Genomic DNA, 19999 nt, shown 5'->3' with positions numbered 1-19999 from the left:
AAGAAGATTCAACATAATATGAAATCGCTTTGCTCTAACAAAATCTATTATAAAGTTTACTTATAGAGTGGTTTAATTTGTGGACTAATTGAAAAGGAATTTGAAAGCAAAATTATGCTCTTAAATCTGTGAAAAATTAGAAGAAAAATTCTATCAATTATTGCAAGTTATGTGTATAGTGTAAGAGTTGGTTATATTTTTATTTTACCCTCATCAAACAGTTATTTATCTTTGTTAGTTAGATTTCTTTGCTGTCGATAACTTTATGCAACCGTCGAAATGATGAAAACATTTTCATTAATGTCTCGGTGTCCTATCACATCCTTTGCTTCATGTGACCCTGGTACTGATGCGATGCACTCTGACTTGTTGCCAGATCAGTTTCCAAACATCCGAGTTGATAATATCCGACTGATGTGGGCTAGGCCACGCCTCATGTTTTAATTTTATGTAGAGGGTCTCGTTATAATTTGACTTTCCCAGATCAAAACATTAATTTAATACAAAATACTTTTTCCCTTGAACCCGTGCGAATGTAGAGCTTTGTGTAACTTGCAAATTCGTGTCCGCTCAAGGATTCTTCCTAAGAATAAAATATGAACCGAATGAAAACTAAGGATTGTTTCGTGACATACTCCGATTTAATAAACTTTTTTTGGCATATATTAACAAAACTTAAAGTATTTGCTCCGACGAAAAAGTACAGTCCAAGTTGTAATATTTTTTTTTATCTTTTCCCAGTCGTGTCATCAGATTTATTTTATTCTTTTCTATATTTACTGCAACTAAGACGACTCTCTTTAAGTTACGATGCAGAATTAAATTAATTAAATACTGAAAAAGTCGCATGTTGAGATACAATAGTCATGTTTGGTATCAAAATGAAGGACTCGACTTGAATAATTTGAAAATATTAACATCGTTTGAGAATTTGTTATAGAAAATATACTCAATGCGCGTAGTTTGTACCAAAAGTACCTCACCTGAGTAGGATCGATATTACTCGACGTCGCCGCGGCGCCGACTTCACGTGATTTCCAGAGAGTTCAAGTCTTCTCTTTTTAATTATAACTGTAGGATTCAGTTACATTTGACTGTTTCAGACCAAGACCTTAATTTTGATACCAAACACGACAACACTACGACAGTTTAAATTTGTACCAATGTAGTGCTCTGGTCCCCGTCTTTCGAGTAGGTTAAACAAATAAATGTGCTCAATAACAGTTGTAATTGTGTATAGCGATTTGATAAAACACTTAAAAAACAATATCTTGAATTATTTTGCTCTAACAAAAATACTATTTACTAACTTCTATAAAATTCTATTACGAAGTTTACTAATAGAGTGGTGTTTAATTTAGATGAAATTCTAGTATATAAGTATTAGCATCAGCAACGCGTAACCCTTATTTACACCTTCGGCGAAGAAATTATATCAAAAATGGTACTTATTCTTTTTCAAATTAATTATTACAATCAAGTTCGGGTGGTTGGGTAACGTGTCCGGACTCTGTTTACTATCTATGGACAACACTGTTTCAGCTCCGACAAAATTACGATATGCGGTACTAGGAGCTCATACTGTAAGAGGAGCTTGTAACAACGGGCAGATCACAGGAACTCTAAAAAATGCTTCACGGAAAACTGAACCCTTTCATTAGAACCATTGAGTCGAAATCCCGACGTCAGAACTTGTCAATGGAACGTTTTGATCTGAGCGATTTCGCCACTTTTCGTCGGCGGTGGATGCTTGGCGACGATTTTACGAAAATTATGAATGAAAAATGACTTGAATGTACCAAAATTATTCTACTGAGAGTAGCCATGATACGTTCTGAATAGTTTTATGTAAACATCATCAATGACAGGCATGTACTTTGGGTAATATTACGTATTTCATGTGTGAGCTGCCCAGCAATAGAGCCGGTCGAGCGGGCGGAGTATCGATCGTGACGGTTACAAGGTCACCCGCGTAGGTCGGTTCAAGAACTCTGACTTTCTATTAAATGAGTGAAATAAATATATTTTTTAAAAGAATTAAATTTATTTTGTCTCCTAACCGTCTTCAGTTGATCGCACACTCAAAAACCACGAATTTTTTACCTTATCGTAGAATAGTCAAGATTTAAAAATGATACTTTATAAGCATACAAAAATTGCAATGTGGAAAAATGTACTATCAGAAGACTGCTGACAAGGATCTCTAGAATGCACTTGTTAAAAAGCAGCAATTATCAGTAGATCACAAGAAGAAAAAGCAAACAATTTTTTTTTTTTGTTTCCTTCTGATAGAGGAGGAGGCTTTCTATTTGCATGTTTCTTCTTCTCGATACTCAAAACCATTGTAACGAGGCATTTTTTAATTGTGTTTTTCATTTGTGAGGGGTTTTCAGCGTCAATCATTTATGTCGTTACATAAAAAGCTCGAAATTAAAATGATCGAGCATGGATCGAGCTTATTAGACCCATCCTCGCTGGATTATGACATTGATAAACGCAATACGTCAGCTTACGACATGCCCGCTAACTCTCAACTGTGTCATTCTACGTAATTTTAACCCTAAAATCTCAAATACAACTTTAAGGCTTTATTGAATGTTAAAAAGCAGGCACGGCTTTGCAGTGAGTCAGATCAAAGAGAGCATAAGGACGTCAGTATTATTATGACATGAACTACGCACCGCCTTTAAGTAAAAAAATGGTATTTCTTGCAGCCTTTGATTATTTTATCATCGTTTAAACCTTCCCTGGACTTTCACGAATATTTCAAGACTAAAATAAGCTAAACCAACGCATTTAAGCAATCAGCCGTTTGCGAGTTTTAACGAGAATAACGAACAACATTCAACATCAAAATGTGTAAAAAGTATGTCAGGAAAGTGGGTAGAGTAGTTTAGATAGGAAATTAAATTTTGTATTTTCAGAAATTGGCCCATTTATAGAGCTGAAAGAACCTAGAATTGGCTGTCTTTGCACGGAAAATTCGAATACGAAGAAATATTGACTTGCTGGAGCTTATGGTGATAATATCTAAAGTAAAACTGCTTTAATTTCACTGATCCAGAGAATAAATTCCATATTACATTGAAAGTGGTTTAATAAAGTCATTTTGGCAATTGATAAATGAAAGTATGTTTTTTTCCTAATTAGCCTCTCCGCGCAATTAGCAGCCTAGTTGGGCAACCCGAGGACTTTCGTAGCCAGTTATAGCAGCCAATCGACGACGAATTTGTATCTCAGTAACATTGATGAAAACTGGAAACTCTCATGCCACCAAAGCTAAACTGTTTGTTCGTCTGACTGTCACCAGGCTATCTTTGAAAATACAAAACAAAAAAAAATGACACAAGTTCAATTTTCGATTCGGTTGATTTGTCTTAACGTTTTAACTATGTGACATAGCTGATTGTTTACTCGTTGTGTCAGTCAAAATTTTTATCAATACGAGTTATTTTTTCCTCAAGGTTTCGTCAGTTATACCTACCGATACTCCGCCATTAGGCATGGCGGCTGATCGAGTCCTGCCCATTTGCACACAGGCGCGTATGTTTGTGTGAGAGGCACACAGAGAAAATTGTGGGTTGGAGTAGGAGTAGGAGAAAGGGGCGAGCTACGCCGAGCGTCATGACACCTCCTGTGTGTCTGCCGCCCTAGTAGTTCTGACAAAATTTTACCTGTTTCGTGCCAATTTTGTCAATTTCACTTTTTCCTCTTTGGACAAGTAAAAGAGGAAAAAGTGAATGGTTGGTTGCAATGAGCTTAATTTTTAATCTTCCAGAAATCGAGTTTAGGCTATTTGTCACCCAAATGCTTTTTTTCTTTAGCCCAAATTATTAGAATTATTCTGAGATCTAATAAAACAGGGCGGGCATTTAAAGTATCGAAAGCTTGAACTGTGTTCTGTAGCTTAGCTAAAGTAAAGAAAAAAGTATGGAACCATCTCCTACATCAGACAAATAACTTGGTGTAACTAGTATAGTTATAAATAGTATAGAGATTCGGATGTCCTGTGTCATTAGATTTTTTTACTTTCTTTTTTTATTTCGAAGAAATTGTCAAGATAAAGAAACGAACATTCCATCTAAGCGGATTTGCGGCAAAACAGCCTTCTTTATTGAAATATTTACATGTATTAGTCATATCAAATCATTGAGTGATCAATTAGTATATTTATGTGTTTCAAATTTTAATTAAAAATACGAAGAGCGCTGTGCTAGTTAGACAGGGTGCTACACTGGTACAAATTAAAATTGTCGGAATGTTGTCGTGTTTGGTATCAAAATAAAGCTCTTGATCTGAGACAGTCAAATGTTACTAAATTCGTTAGTTACATTTACAAGGAGGAGGATTTACTTCTATGAAAACTACGTGTTGTTGGCGCCGTGGCGTCGAGTAATATCGATCGTACTCACGTGCGGTACTTTTCGAGGAAACTGCGCGGAACGAGTTATTTTATCGTAACTAATTCTCGAGAAATGTATTCATATTCAAATTATTCAAACTGAGACGTTCATTTTGATACCAAACATGACTAGTATATCCCCACAAGTTTGTCGTTTCAAAGTATTTTATTTATTTAATTCCGCATCCTTACTTAAGCTCGGTCATTCATAGTTTAATTTTTTATTTTACACCGAATTAAATTAAATAATGCGATCTCATGAGTGCTTAAACTTACTTTCATTGTCAAAAATTGGATAATATCATTGTCACTGTCTCAACAGACAGTAGAGATTCTTCTAATGAAGACCATTTAAGGTAAACTAAGACAAGAAGTTTGAAAAGAAATGAAACAGAATGACAAAATTATAGCAAATTATTTTCAGGGTAACCTCAAACCCGATAACAATTTACAACTATACAGTCGTCTGGACAGATTTTGATAAATTTTAATACACTTCATTCAAATATTATCAAATCATTTAAATTGGGTGGGTATTTTTTTTTTAATCTATGAATTATTGTTTCTTTTTGATCTGTGTATTTTTGATAAACGATATCGCAAAAGTACTTAAGAATTTTTCCATAAAATATTTTTTATCATAAGTTACGTTTCCGTAAAAAGAAACTCATTTAAAATATCGAATTGGTTTGTTAAGAATATGAATGAAATCTAGAATACAATAATAAGAAATATCCAGACATCCTGTACAAAACAAAAAGGACGTGTGGCACTCGGAGACTGCCGCGGTAAAGCTATTGTGTAGCATTTTTATCAACTTATGCAATTATAATTATATACTTATTTTACTTATGCAGTTTTTTTTCTTCTTTGAACTTAATTCATATTAATATTATTAAACGCAGGGACGTACTTTAGGTAAAATTAACACTGTTTTGTGCGTAAAAGTCGGCGGTCGCCTTTACAGGCGTTCAGCGCTACCGCTACCGTGCACCGGGGTTTGTTAAAACATTAGTATTAAGAAGATCTTATTCGCAACAAAACAAAACGTGTTTCCAAAAAAAGAACCCTAATATGCTATCGTAAACTGTTTTGTAGACCTTTCAATGTTGAACCTTATGTTAGGAAATTAGAACTCGTCTAATTAAGTCATCCACGAAAAGGGGTTAAATCGCTGGAAGGAAAACGTTACGGCGTTGGGATTTCAACTCAATGGTTCTGACGACAGGGTGCAGTTTTCGCCGTGTGTAGTTGGCGCTGCAATGTCGAGTAATATCAATTGCTTGTATGTGTAGTACTTTGTAACAAACAGCGCGCATCGAGTACATTTTCCGTAAGAAAATCGCTCAACATATTCATATTTTCAGAATATTCAAATCAAGACCTTCATTTTGACACCAAACATGACTAGTATGTGTCTTTACGATACAGTGCGATAACGATAACAATAAACGGTGGTGTCAAGATTATTAAAAATCTTATCTTTTAGCTCTATAATAATTCAAACTTTGTAAATAAAATATGACTATATTTTGGTCTTGACACCGACTTCATAATACAGAGGTAGTAGGTAATATGAAGGTACTTATGTTGCTTTTTAGTCTTCTGGAGACAGTTTAATTTGTGTTTAAAATAATCTAAATCACTACATATAATAAAACCAAGTCACTGCCGCTGTCGGTCTGTCCCTCTATGCTTAAATATTGTCCGTCTATGTTTATTCTTAAATATTCAAAACTACGTTACAGGCCCTGATGTGTTTTTTTTTGTAGATAGAGGAAGGCAGGAGTTATCAAAACGAAAGGGTTTTTTATATAAATCATGCATAATGTAGTAGGGAAACAGATAATTTTAGGGGTTTGTGATGTACTTAATATTTAACAGCGCCCTCTATGCAATTAATTCGTTGTTATTAGCCTTGGATCAGGGAACGACGGTACCTTAAGTGCTGCTGCGGAAGATCTCCAGACTATCACCTAGTAGACACTTCTGTTAACAGAGGGTGCTGTACACGGTGTTTTAAATTATATAATTTCTTTCCTAATAACAACGATAATAATTGCTAAATCAATTTATTGAATTAATGACGCACAAAAAACCTGATAAGTTGAATATTTTGGGTACATACGTTAAACAGTATATGTTGTGTTTTAGTCAACTAACGACTGTGCTGCCCACTGCTAAACTAAACGGGAATATGTGATGACGTGAGTTACAAAAACAAAACTTAACTTTTCTTGTTAAGTTCTCGTAGCAAAAATGTATTTCCGTAGCATAAAATGTCATTGCTCAATGCATTGTTTATACATTATAAACTCATGACACATTTAGCAAAGGTATTCGTTTGGTCGATTCTACCATTGATCAGAAGGCCGGAATATTATTCTCCAAGAATTGGCATGGCCATAAAACGTGGCAATGCAGCCAGCCTTCTAGGCACGTATCCTGAATTTAGCAGGGATGGAGATGTGCCTTTTTTTTCTCTTCGTTTATCTATACTCATATATAAAGCTGGAGAGTTTGTTTGTTTGTTTGAAAGCCCTAATCTCAGGAACTACTGGCTCATATTGAAAAAATATTTTGTGTTGAATAGACCATTCATCGAGGAAGGTTTTAGGCTATATACCATCACGTTGCGATCAATAGGAGCGAAGATACATTAGAAAATGTGGAAAAAAGAGGGAAAATTATTCATCTTCGAGGGTTTCCGTTCAATAATTCCTAACTTATATCTTTTAACCACGCGGACAAACTCGCGGCCAACAGTTAGTTATGTCTATTGTTCATTTTGTATTGATAGAGTATTAAAAATATATATATTAAGTTTAACGTAGGTATATCACATGGAATCAAAACTATGTGGATACTTTAAAAAAATAACAGAGTTCTGAGAGTTTTCCACATTTTCTCTCATTTCTTCTAAGCTTCCTAGAATTTGTTACTTATGGCCACGATGTTGGTAACAAATTGTCTTGGATCACCAGGGCTGCAGACATACAGGAGGTGTCATGACGCTCGGCATAGCTCACCCCTTTCTCCTACTCCAGCCCTACTCCCATATTTTCTTTGTGTGCCACCCACACAAGCGTATGCGTCAGTGTGCAGCGGGGCGGGGCTTGATCAGTGTCAAGCGCGATGGCGGAGCGTCGGTAGGTATAATTGTCATGACGTTAAAAATAATTCATGTTCATGAGAACGTTGTCATTAAATCATTGTTCACCATTGGAAGACAAATCTCATATGACAGTTATAGTCACAGATTTGTCAGATTTTTTATTGCCATTCTTTTTATGTTTTGCTTTTGGATCAAAGGACTCGTTAAAACAAATCAAACGAATTGAAATTTGATTTAGTTGTGGCGTTTTGTTACGATACTCCTGTGAGATATCGGAGCCCATCGTTTAGTTCCACAACCAGAACAGCCGACATAATATTATCATGTCTTCGAAACTCTAGCTGTATTGTAAACCGTGACGTGGGTTGAACTTTATTTAAAGACCAAAGTGACATTAAAGTCTTGCCTGATGATTATCTTTACTGTTATCTTTACTACCGAAATACAAACTTGTGAAATATACCTATAAATATACAATTTGAAAGCTACTCATTACCTCCTTAAAGTTCTCGTCCAAACTCTAAAATATCTGCTTGCCTAATTTTAATTATGTCGGTTTAATAATATGGTTTGTATGTTTTTAAATATCCTAATAACGTGGAGCTGATTTCATAAAGAAATTCAAAAATGTTGTTAGTGCACAAAATAAACGAGGCTTGCTACGACTTGCTACGTAGCGCTACGAAATGCTACGTAAAACAACATGGAAATGTGAATGTTTCGTACAAACCCTGAATTTGTTAAGGACTCCATTTCAAGAAATCACTTCTAACTTACAGAGCATTAATCAAAAACAAATTCGTTGGGTGAACAAATAACAAATCGGTCTCCGTCACAACCGTCACATACAATTACTAGAAATTTAGTTTTAATTATTACCACATAAAGGTAGGTTCTCACCATAGGGTAGCGAGAAAAGTTTAACCTCAATTTAATGTTTATTCATAGAAATATATACCATCTCAAAAACTAACAACTACCTAGCAATTATGGTTCATTACATACGTCCCGGTGAGAGTCGGGCGGATAGACAAACAGAACTGTTGACTTTGTACTTACAAGTGTCCGGTTTTTACCCTTATCTGTCTTTCTTCTGTCTATAGATATAATATAGATTTCGTGTCCCTTAGTCCTTATACAACTCGCTCACCTCCACTCTACACTCCACCTGATCTCACCTTCATACACTAAACATAAACTGTTTAATCTCATACCCAACTCTTCCACTTTACACCCTACACACTTTACAAAATGACTCACACCTGGTTTTTTCCGCAAATAGTTTAACATTTTAATAGTTTATAAAGTGTATTATTGTTACTTCTTAAATAGACTGCGTTTAAATAACTATGTTTCTAAGTTCTTGTTTTAGCTGTCTAAAAACTCTAGCCGAGGGAGGGCACTGGTGACCTGTAATACAGATTTTTGACAAAATCTACCACAGGCACCAGTCTCTCACAAAGTTAGGTCCAAGCCACCAACATTGAAATGTATATTGTTTAACCTACCTTTTGTGAAGAGAAAATAAATAAATATATTATTATTATTATTATTATTATTTCTAACATCTCTTTTGTGCATCTAAAAATGAATTTCTGTTCGTTAGTCTCGCTTAAACTCGAGAACGGTTGAACCGACTTGGCACTTTAGTCTTAAATTATTCGTAGCAGTCTAAAGGAGGTTTGAAGGGTGATAAAATGTGGTTTAAGCCGTTTCAACATTCCTTGGACTTTCATAAATCTATACTAATATATAAAGCTGAAGAGTTTTTTTGTTTGTTTGAACGCGCTAATTTCAGGAACTACTGGTCCAAATTGGAAAATTCTTTTTGTGTTGAATAGACCATTTATCGAGGAAGGCTTTAGGCTATAAACCATCACGCTGCGACTAATAGGAGCTAAGATACAATGGAAAATGTGAAAACGACCGGGCAGGTATACCTAAATCATAATTTATAATTCTACCCTTGGGGACGAAGTCGCGGGCAACAGCTATATTTAATAAAATAAGCAAAATCGGTTCAGCCGTTCTCGAGCTTTGATATGATAGATAGTATCTTCAATAAGGAAGGCTTTGCGATGTATATTTACCAATAATGAAATAACTAAAAGCATGAAGTCGCAGCCAACAGCTAGTAAAATATAAATAATTTTAGTATTTAATAATATAACTTTAGGTTTTTAGACTAGGGAAAGGAACCTCCTAACAAAACGCTAAGCCTTTAGAGTCCTTAATAATAAGCATTTAGGGTTTCACCCCGCAGAACATGCACATTTTTGTTGTTTTTCGTAGCGTTTCGTAGCGCTACGTAGCAAGTTGTTTTTTTAAATTATCTGAAAAGCTTGGTTAGTGCTTAAGACTGCTACAGAATTTATCGAAAATCAATCTCTTAATCTGCGGATGTGAAACGGCTACAAATATACTAATCTCACCACCACATAAAGCTGGTACCGTGAAAAGTGGGAATTTTAGAAGTCATGCTGAGCCAGCATTCTAAATCTACACGGTCTAACTCTAACGACCCTAACTAAAAAAATAATTCTACATGTCATCATTATCAAGAAGAGTTCAAGAACCAACCTACTCGCGGTGACCTTGTTAACGAGACGATCTATACTCCGCGCGCTCGACTGGCTCCCTCACCGGGCAGCTCACATATAGAATAGTTAATATTACCCAAAGTACGTGCCTTTCTTTAATGATTTTTACATTAAACTAATAAAAACGTATCATTGCTACTCTCAGTAGAATAATTTCGGTATGTTTATGTTATTTTCATTCATAATTTTCATAAAAACATCGTCAAGCATCCACCGTCGGCGAAAAGGGGAAATGTTACTCAAAGCAAAACGTTCCATCAAAGAGTTATGGCGTTGAGATGTCGACTCAATGCTTTTGATGTAATGGTTCATTTTGCCATGATGATTTGTTTTGGTTTATTGTGATATGTCCGTTGTTTCAAGCTCCGCTCACAGTATGGGCTCCTAGTACCGCATATCGTATTTTGTCGGAGCTGAAACAGTGTTGATGATAGTCCCCATCTAATAAAATATTATCAACTCGACATGTTCTGAAACTAATCTGGCAACCAGTCCGAGAGTGCATCGCATCAATACTAGGGTTGCATGAAGCAAAGGATATGATAAAAGGCCGCGTCAACACTGGAAATGTTACCCCCATTCGACTAATAAGCCATACTGAAACTAATAAAGTTAAAAATAACTGTTTTACATTTAAACCTTCATGCTAACACCAAAAAAGATCATTCTGAATTATTTTTTTAGTGAAGGCACAGAAAAAGTATGGAACCAACTCCTACATCAGACAAATAACTTGTTATAACTAAAAGCACAATTGATTCCTCTATTCTGTGTTTTCTTACGGATTTTACAGTCACGTCTATTCTAAGCAAATGTCAAGAAAATTCTATCAAAGAGGATTAATTGGCAAGTATCGTTCTATACTTAAATATTTACATGTATAATATCAAATCATTGTAGAGAAGTTACATTTATTTGCTTAACTTTTTAAATATGAGGAACGCTTTGCAAGTTGGGCAGAGCGCTACACTGTTGCGTATTAAATTTGTCGTAGTGTTGTCGTGTTTGGTATCAAAATAAAGGTCTTGATCTGAGACAGTCAAATGTTACTAGATTCATTGGTTATTATAAAAAGAAGGACGATTTACTGCTATGAAAATCACGTGCAGTCGGCGCCGCGATGTCCGAGTAATGTCGATCGTACTCACGTTCGGTACTTAGAGAGCAAACTGCGCGCATCGAATATGTTTTCCGTAATAAATTCTTAAACATTGTTATTATATTCAAATTATTCATTTCGAGACCTTCATTTTGATACCAAACATGACAATGATATCACAACATATAATTCGTTTCAAAGTATTTAATTTATTTTATTCCGCTTCTTAGCTTCAAGGCAGTTATCACAGTTGTGGTTAATAAAAAAAAAGAATAAAATAAAGTAATGACACGAATGCATTAATTTAAAAAATTGATATTATGACTTGGGCTGTACTCTTTCGTCGGCGAAAAGCCGACCTAATCCTTGGCTACATGTGACCCTGGTACTGATGCGATGCACTCTCGGGCTGGTTGCCAGATAAGTTCATGTCGAGTTGATAATATCCGACTGATGTGCGCTAGGCCAGCCACGCCTCATGTTTTAATTATAATGTAGGGTTTTATTCTATTTGACTCACCCAGATCAATACATTTTAATACCAAATACTCCAATACATACTCCAATTTTCCCTTGAACCCGTGCTAATGAAAAGATTTGTGTAACTTGCAAAACGTTATTCGTGTTGGCTCAAGGATTTTATAGAAGAATATTATATGAGGCGAAACACAGTCCCTGACAAATTGATTGTGACATTTACTGATGGGGTGTTTTGGAATATTTAAATCTAAACATACATACATTGGCTCATATTAAAACACCCCACAGGCCGCCACCCGCCGTGACCTGTATGAAAGGCTAAATGGCTTTAAGGAAGAAGATATTACCTTTAATCAGGTATTTCCTCCATAGGAATGACATTTCGGAAACCAAGAAAATTAATTAAATTTGCTCAAGTTGCTTACCTAAAAGTTTAAGAAGAGCCTGGAAAACAGGCTATTCGGAAAAAATCTTTTGATTTTATAAAGTAATTTCCTTTAGTTTTAGTTTATTCTTTTTTATTTTAATTGCAACTAAGATGATAGACTAGAAGTAACGATGCGGAATTAAATGAATTAAATACTTTGAAAAAGTGGCATGTTGAGATACACTAGTCATGTTTGGTATCAAAGTGAAGGACTCGATCTGAATAATTTGAAAATATTAACATCGTTTAACAATTTATTACGGAAAATGTACTCGATGCGCGCAGTTTCTACCAAAAGTAATGTACCTGAGTACGATCGATATTAGTCGACGTCGCGTCGCCGACAGCACATGCTTTTCATAGCAGCAGATCGTCCTACTTTTCATTATAACTGATGGATTTAAAACTATAGATTTGACTATTTCAGATCAAGAGCTTTATTTTGATACCAAACACGACAACAATACGACAATTTTAATCTGTACCAGTATAGCACTCTGGTCCCCGTCTTCTAAATAGGTTAAACAAATAAATATAGGTGCTCAATAGCAGTTGTGATTGTACAATGATTTGATAACACAATCACATTAAAAGAAGATTCAACATAATATGAAATCGCTTTGCTCTAACAAAAACACTGTGTACTTAGTTACATTTCTTTGCTGTCGATAACTTTATGGGTGACTTTCAACAGGTCCAATAAAATCTTCATTTCCGTGGATTTTTTATTCTTGAACTTTAGAACAAGATAAAATAGTATTTACTCAAGTTTAAGATCAGATATGCAGTTTTGCTTAATATCTAGCAGATAGCTTAAAAAACTAACGAGATATACAAGATTGAAAATTTCGTGCCACGGCGATGAAAGAAAAATGTCCAGTACCAAAAAAATATGTTTAGGAGATGGCGATGAAAGGTAGTTCTGGGACAAACGGTTTTTTTCAACCATACGTTGTATTATTTAAATATTTGAATAAATGTATTCCGAGACAATACTTTAACTATTCACAAATCAAATAAAACTAAGTTTTAATATAAATAACGATATATTTTTGATCAATAATATATTTAATACATCAAGGTAACGTGTGGACAAACACGGCGATGAAAGATTATATGGTATAACTTTTTTTTTTTGGAAAACCTATTAATTCTATTAATAAAATATTTAGTGCTACATATAGATTTTTATGTCATCTACCTAAAAAAAAATTTTTAGTACCAATTTCATCGATGCCACGCAATTTTTGGGTCCGGGAAATTCACCCTTATGCAACCGTCGAAATGATGAAAACATTTTCATAGATGTCTCGGTGTCCTATCACATCCTTTGCTTCATGTGACCCTGGTACTGATGCGATGCACTCTGACTTGTTGCCAGATCAGTTTACAAACATCCGAGTATAATATCCGACTGATGTGGGATAGGCCACGCCTCATGTTTTAATTATATGTAGAGGGTCTCGTTATAATTTGACTTTCCAAGATCAAAACATTAATTTGATACAAAATACTTTTTCCCTTGAACACGTGCGAATGTAGAGCTTTGTGTAACTTGCAAATTCGGGTCAGCTCAATGATTCTTCTTAAGATATATATGAAGTGAATCATGTCTCATGAAAACTAAGGATTGTTTCGTGACATACTCCGATTTAATAAACTTTTTTGGAATATATTAACAAAACTTAAAGTATTTGCTCCGACGAAAAAGTACAGTGCAAGTTGTAATATTTTTTTTTTATCTTTTCCCAGTCGTGTCATCAGATTTATTTTATTCTTTTCTATATTTATTGCAACTAAGATGACTCTCTTTAAGTTACGATGCAGAATTAAATGAATTAAGTACTGAAAAAGCCGCATGTTGAGATACACTAGTCATGTTTGGTATCAAAATGAAGGACTCGACTTGAATAATTTGAAAATATTAACATCGTTTGAGAATTTGTTATAGAAAATATACTCAATGCGCGCAGTTTACTATCTGACTATTGCACGTGAGAACGATCGACATTACTCGACGCCGCGGTGCCGACTACACGTCATGTTGATACAAGTAAATAGTCCTCCTTGTTGTTATAACTAAAGACATTTGACTGTTTCAGATCAAGGCCTTTATTTTGATACCAAACACGACAACACTGCGACAGTTTTAATTTGTGCTAGTGTAGCGCTCGGTTCCCCGACTTTTGAACAGGTTAAACAAATCAATGTAGCTGCTCAATAACACTTGTAATTGTTAAATAATGATTTTATAAAACAATATAAATTCTAAAAAATTCTATCTATTACAAAGTTTATACTATTTGAGCGTTTTAATTTAAGGCGAATTTCTAGTATAGAACTGTAAGCATCAGCAACGCATAACCCTTATTTACAACTGCGCGAAGAAATTATATCAAAAATGGTACTAATTATTCTTTTTCAAATTAATTATTACAATCAAGTTCGGGTGGTTGGGTAACGTGTCCGGACTCTGTTTACTATCTATGGACAACACTGTTTCAGCTCCGACAAAATTACGATATGCGGTACTAGGAGCTCATACTGTAAGAGGAGCTTCAAACAACGGGCAGATCACAGGAACTCTAAAAAATGCTTCACGGAAAACTGAACCCTTTCATCAGAACCATTGAGTCGAAATCCCGACGTCAGAACTTGTCAATGGAACGTTTTGATCTGAGTGATTTCGCCACTTTTCGTCGGAGGTGGATGCTTGCCGACGTTTTTACGACAATTATGAATGAAAAATGACTTGAATGTACCAAAATTATTCTACTGAAAGTAGCCATGATACGTTCTGAATAGTTTTATGTAAACATCATCAATGACAGGCATGTACTTTGGGTAATATTACGTATTTCATGTGTGAGCTGCCCAGCAAGGCAGCCGGTCGAGCGGGCGGAGTATCGATCGTGACGGTTACAAGGTCACCCGCGTAGGTCGGTTCATGAACTCTGACTTTCTATTAAGTGAGTGAAATATATATTTTTTTGTCTCATATCCGTCTTTGTTTGATCGCAGACTCGAAAAACACAAACTTTTAGCTAATCTCAGAATAGTCCAGATTTAAAAATGATACTTTATAAGCATACAAAAATTGCAATGTGGAAAAATGTACTATCTATACTATCAACATATCTGCCAGAAGACTGCTGACAAGGATCTCTAGAATGCACTTATCAGTAGATCACAAGAAGGAAAAGCAAACAAATTATTATTTTTTTGTTTCCTTCTGAAAGAGGAGGAGGTTTTCTATTTGCATGTTTCTTCTTCTCGATACTCTGTTATTCAAAACCATTGTAACGAGGTATTTGAAATGCTCGAAATTAAAATGATCGAGCATGGATCTAGCTTATTAGACCCATCCTCGCTGGATTATGACATTGATAAACGCAATACGTCAGCTTACGACATGCCCGCTAACTCTCAACTGTGTCATTCTACATAATTTAAACCCTAAAATCTCAAATACAACGTTAAGGCTTTATTGAACCTTCCCTAGACTTTCACGAATATTTCAAGACTAAAATAAGCTAAACTAACGCTTTTAAGCAATCAGCCGTTTGCGAGTTTTAACGAGAATAACGAACAACACTCAACATCAAAATGTGTAAAAAGTTTGTCAGGAAAGTGGGTAGAGTAGTTTAAATAATAAATTTAATTCTTAAAGAATACAACTAGTCTTGCTACGAATGGCTACGAAATGCTACGTATTGCTACGTTAACTAAATGAAAGTATATTTTTTTCCGAATTAGCCTCTCCGCGCAATTAGCAGCCTAGTTAGGCAACCCGAGGACTTCCGTAGCCAGTTATAGCAACCAATCGACGACGAATTTGTATCTCATTAACAATGATGAAAACTGGAATCTGTCATGCCACCAAACTTAAGCTGTTTGTTCGTCTGACTGTCACCAGGCTGTCTTCTATATCTATATCTATCTATATATATAAAAATCAATGCCACTTTTCGTTGTAATTCCATAACTCAAGAACGGGCTCACCTATCCAAACCAAATGCTTAGGATTTGGTCGGCATATTTAGTAGATGGTTTATGTGAAGTTTGCACAAAATCGGTCGAGCGGTTCCTCATTTGTCACATTTTTTGTAATAAATGAATTCAATAGAAACTTTTTTCACAGAAACTTTTTTGAAGTTTTGTTGACAGGACAAGCACGTTGTTATGTCATTCATGCCGTCAATTCATTTTGGACGTGGTTTGATTAAATCATATTATCAGCGATAAATTTCTTTTCACATAATTGCATTTGCAGTGCATTCATACAAACGGTGAGTCCTGAATTTATGTATACTTTTCTAAGTTGCCGTATATGATTTCACATGGCATCATATGCGACAGCTTCTTGGGAATTTGTTTTTTTTTTGTTCTAATTTTTTTTTTTCGATTTTTAAGCGAAAACATATGTGCATACGGGAAAAATGCCACCAGCCAGACGAGCAAATATAGGTCGGCGAACGCGTAATGCAAATGATGTGGCATTACTAAGACGATCACAGACTGCAGATGAACGCGCACAAGCTAATGCATCGCAGCGTGAACGTAATGCACGCAATAGATTTGTTAACCCAGTACCTGTACTGAATCTTGCACGGCCATCACGAATAGGTCGTGCTGTTTTGGCTGAAATGATGCGTGCTGCTTTTAATTACAACAGTCAGATTGATTATAGTATGTATGGATACATTGGAATGATGGACGCAATATGTCCACATTGTGATGCGGCTAACTTTCGAGGTGAAACACCCGGCATGTGTTGTGCTAATGGCAAAGTGAGATTGCCAGCATTAGAAACTCCACCCGAACCATTGTATTCATTTATTTTTGGGACATCGCAAGCGTCGAAGCACTTTCTGAGTCATATTCAACAATACAATTCGGCATTTCAAATGACTTCTTTTGGTGCAACTAAAATTATTAGAGATAATTTTATGCCGACGTTTAAGGTAAATACTTCAACAGGATTTTCGTTTGTATCAATCTGAAGCATAAAGTATATTAAAAAAAAAACTGATATAAGATTTACCTAAAATTGTATACATGTTACAGATTCAGGGCCAGATTTATCATCAAGCTGGTTCGTTATTGCCATACCCCGACGCTGATCATCAATTTTAGTATTTATTTTAATGAAGCAAATGCATTGGAAAGAGCAGCACACCCACCAGCGACTACGTTGACAGCTTTTTTCAAATTATGCGAAACTGATACATTTGCTAGAAATTTGTTATATTCCGAAGTGCCTCAGTACTATACATGGAATGTGTCTTCAAAAAAAATTCAAAGACGTAAACAAGGAACAGCAGTCGATGGGCATTCAGGCATTTTCAAAACAGATGCAATTGGGAGAATGTATACAGTACATCCAAACAATGCTGAGTGTTTTTATTTGCGATTGCTATTAGTTAACGTCAATGGCCCAAAATCATTTCAAGAATTAAGAACAGTCGACGGTCATTTGTGTCAAACATATCGTGAAGCATGTCAACTCTTGCATTTGTTGGAGGATGATGCACATTGGGATTCAACACTTAATGATGCATCTACGTCAGCTCATCCACAACAAATACGAATGCTATTTGCCATTATATTATCGACATGTATGCCATCAAATCCACTTGAATTATGGAACAAATATAAAAATTATATGGCAGAAGATATTTTAATTCGTATGCGTCATCATGCAAGAAATCCTGATTTGTTGATTACCTTGGAAATGTGCAACGAAGCTTTGATAATAATTGAAGATATATGTCTAACGATTGCAAATAAAGCATTAGTACAATTGGGTATGACCGCACCAAATCGTCCCATGCATGATTTGTTTGATCGTGAATTGCAACGTGAGCAGGAATTCAACTGTAATGATTTGCGTTTATTTGTACAATCGAATATAACCAAATTAAATATTCAGCAAAAACATGTATATGATACAATCATGCAAGCCGTTTCCAATAATGCAGGTGGATTATATTTTTTGGATGCACCTGGTGGCACAGGTAAAACGTTCGTTATATCATTGATTTTAGCGACTATTCGATCAGATCAGAAAATTGCACTAGCACTTGCATCTTCGGGAATTGCTGCTACATTATTAGAAGGTGGTCGGACCGCACACTCTGCATTAAAATTGCCATTGAATGTACAGGTGATTGAAACTCCAACTTGCAATATATCGAGAAATTCTGCTATGGCAAAAGTTCTGCGATTAACGTCAATTATTTTATGGGATGAGTGTACAATGGCGAATAAAAAATCACTAGAAGCATTCAATCGAACAATGCAAGATTTACGTGGTAATCAACAGGTTTTTGGTGGTGCTTTGATATTACTTTCAGGGGATTTTCGTCAAACATTGCCTGTCATTCCTCGATCAACTCCTGCTGATGAAATAAATGCCTGCTTGAAGTCATCAGTTCTTTGGAGATATCTACAAAAATTGACACTAAACATTAATATGCGTGTTCACCTACAAAATGATCCAGCTGCCCATGAGTTCTCAAAACAATTGTTAGAAATTGGTGACGGCAAAATACAAATCGACAGAACCAACGGATTGATCGCTGTACCGAACAATTTTTGTACAATTGCGCAATCGATAGATGAATTGATTGAATGTGTTTTTCCGAATATTGTTCAGAATTACAGAAATCATGATTGGTTGACAGAACGCGCCATTTTAGCACCGAAAAACATTCATGTCAATGCAATTAATTTTCAAATTCAAGCGAAACTGCCAGGCGTAGTCACGAAATATAAATCAATTGACAGTGTTATGAATCAAGATGAGGCAATGAATTATCCAATTGAATTTTTAAATTCATTGGAGCCGGCTGGTATGCCACCGCATTGCTTGAATCTGAAAGTTGGTTCTTCGATTATATTATTGCGAAATATTAATCCACCAAAACTGTGTAACGGAACCAGATTGGCAGTGAAAAAGTTATTGCCAAATTTGATTGAAGCTACGATCTTAACTGGTAAATCAAAAGGAGAAGTTGTTTTGATACCGCGTATACCTATGATTCCAACTGATATGCCTTTTGAGTTCAAACGTTTACAATATCCTGTGCGTTTATCATTTGCGATGTCCATCAACAAGGCCCAAGGTCAAACACTTCACGTTTGTGGTGTGAATTTGGAGGAACATTGTTTTTCACATGGCCAGTTATATGTTGCCTGTTCCAGAGTCGGTACCCCCAGCCGTTTGTTTATTTATGCTCAAAATGGAAAAACAAAAAATATTGTTTATCCAAATGTTTTGGATTAAGTGTGTTGTAAATAGCTAGCAATTGATTTCGATTTTAAATAAAATATTTTTTTGATTAAATAAATGAATTTGATGTTCCGATTTGTTTATTTTATTTCACTTTATACGTAGCGAAGCACGTACCGGGCCGCTAGTATATATATAAAAATGAAACCCGTTTCGCGTTGTCATGGCATCACGTGTGAACGGCTGAACCGATTTCGATAATTCTTTTTTTTTAATCTTTGTGGAAGTCCAAGGATGGTTCTTACGGAAAAAAATATTAAGAAAATCTCTCAGAAATATTGAAAAGTATACATTTAATTTTGCATATTTTAAAAAACGCGCGTTACGAATTGTCAACGTCATTCACAGCCATAGACTATATTAAAAGAGCATCGTTTGTTCGGAAACGTGGTAACTTAATTAAGTTTGTTCGGAAACGTGGTTACTTAATTAAATTCTATTGCACTATTTTATAATTTTTTGAAAATAATACAAATAGTAAACCTATACAAATTTCGCATATCCTATTTAGTAATCTGTGGTAGTATCTGTTTCCCTAACTTGACATTGACATGAATGGCTGAACAGCCAAGCCAGTTAAAA

General features: G+C 35.2%; 2 protein-coding genes across 3 annotated transcripts in view; both read left to right on the top strand.

Annotated features, from left to right (window-relative positions):
- LOC113499875 (translin-associated protein X-like) overlaps positions 1-19999 on the top strand; it is an 87823-nt gene that overhangs the window by 14762 nt on the left and 53062 nt on the right. The window lies entirely within an intron of this gene.
- LOC113499866 (ATP-dependent DNA helicase pif1-like) lies at positions 16308-19421 on the top strand. The gene is made up of 3 exons (XM_026880447.1): positions 16308-16412; positions 16537-17087; positions 17191-19421. The coding sequence occupies exon 3, from the start codon at positions 17492-17494 to the stop codon at positions 19409-19411; it is 1920 nt and encodes a 639-aa protein (XP_026736248.1). The 5' UTR covers positions 16308-16412; positions 16537-17087; positions 17191-17491; the 3' UTR covers positions 19412-19421.

This window comes from Trichoplusia ni, chromosome 1 (assembly GCF_003590095.1).
Source record: "Trichoplusia ni isolate ovarian cell line Hi5 chromosome 1, tn1, whole genome shotgun sequence".
NCBI classification, from domain to species: domain Eukaryota; kingdom Metazoa; phylum Arthropoda; class Insecta; order Lepidoptera; family Noctuidae; genus Trichoplusia; species Trichoplusia ni.
This window is presented reverse-complemented; position numbering and strand designations above follow the sequence as displayed.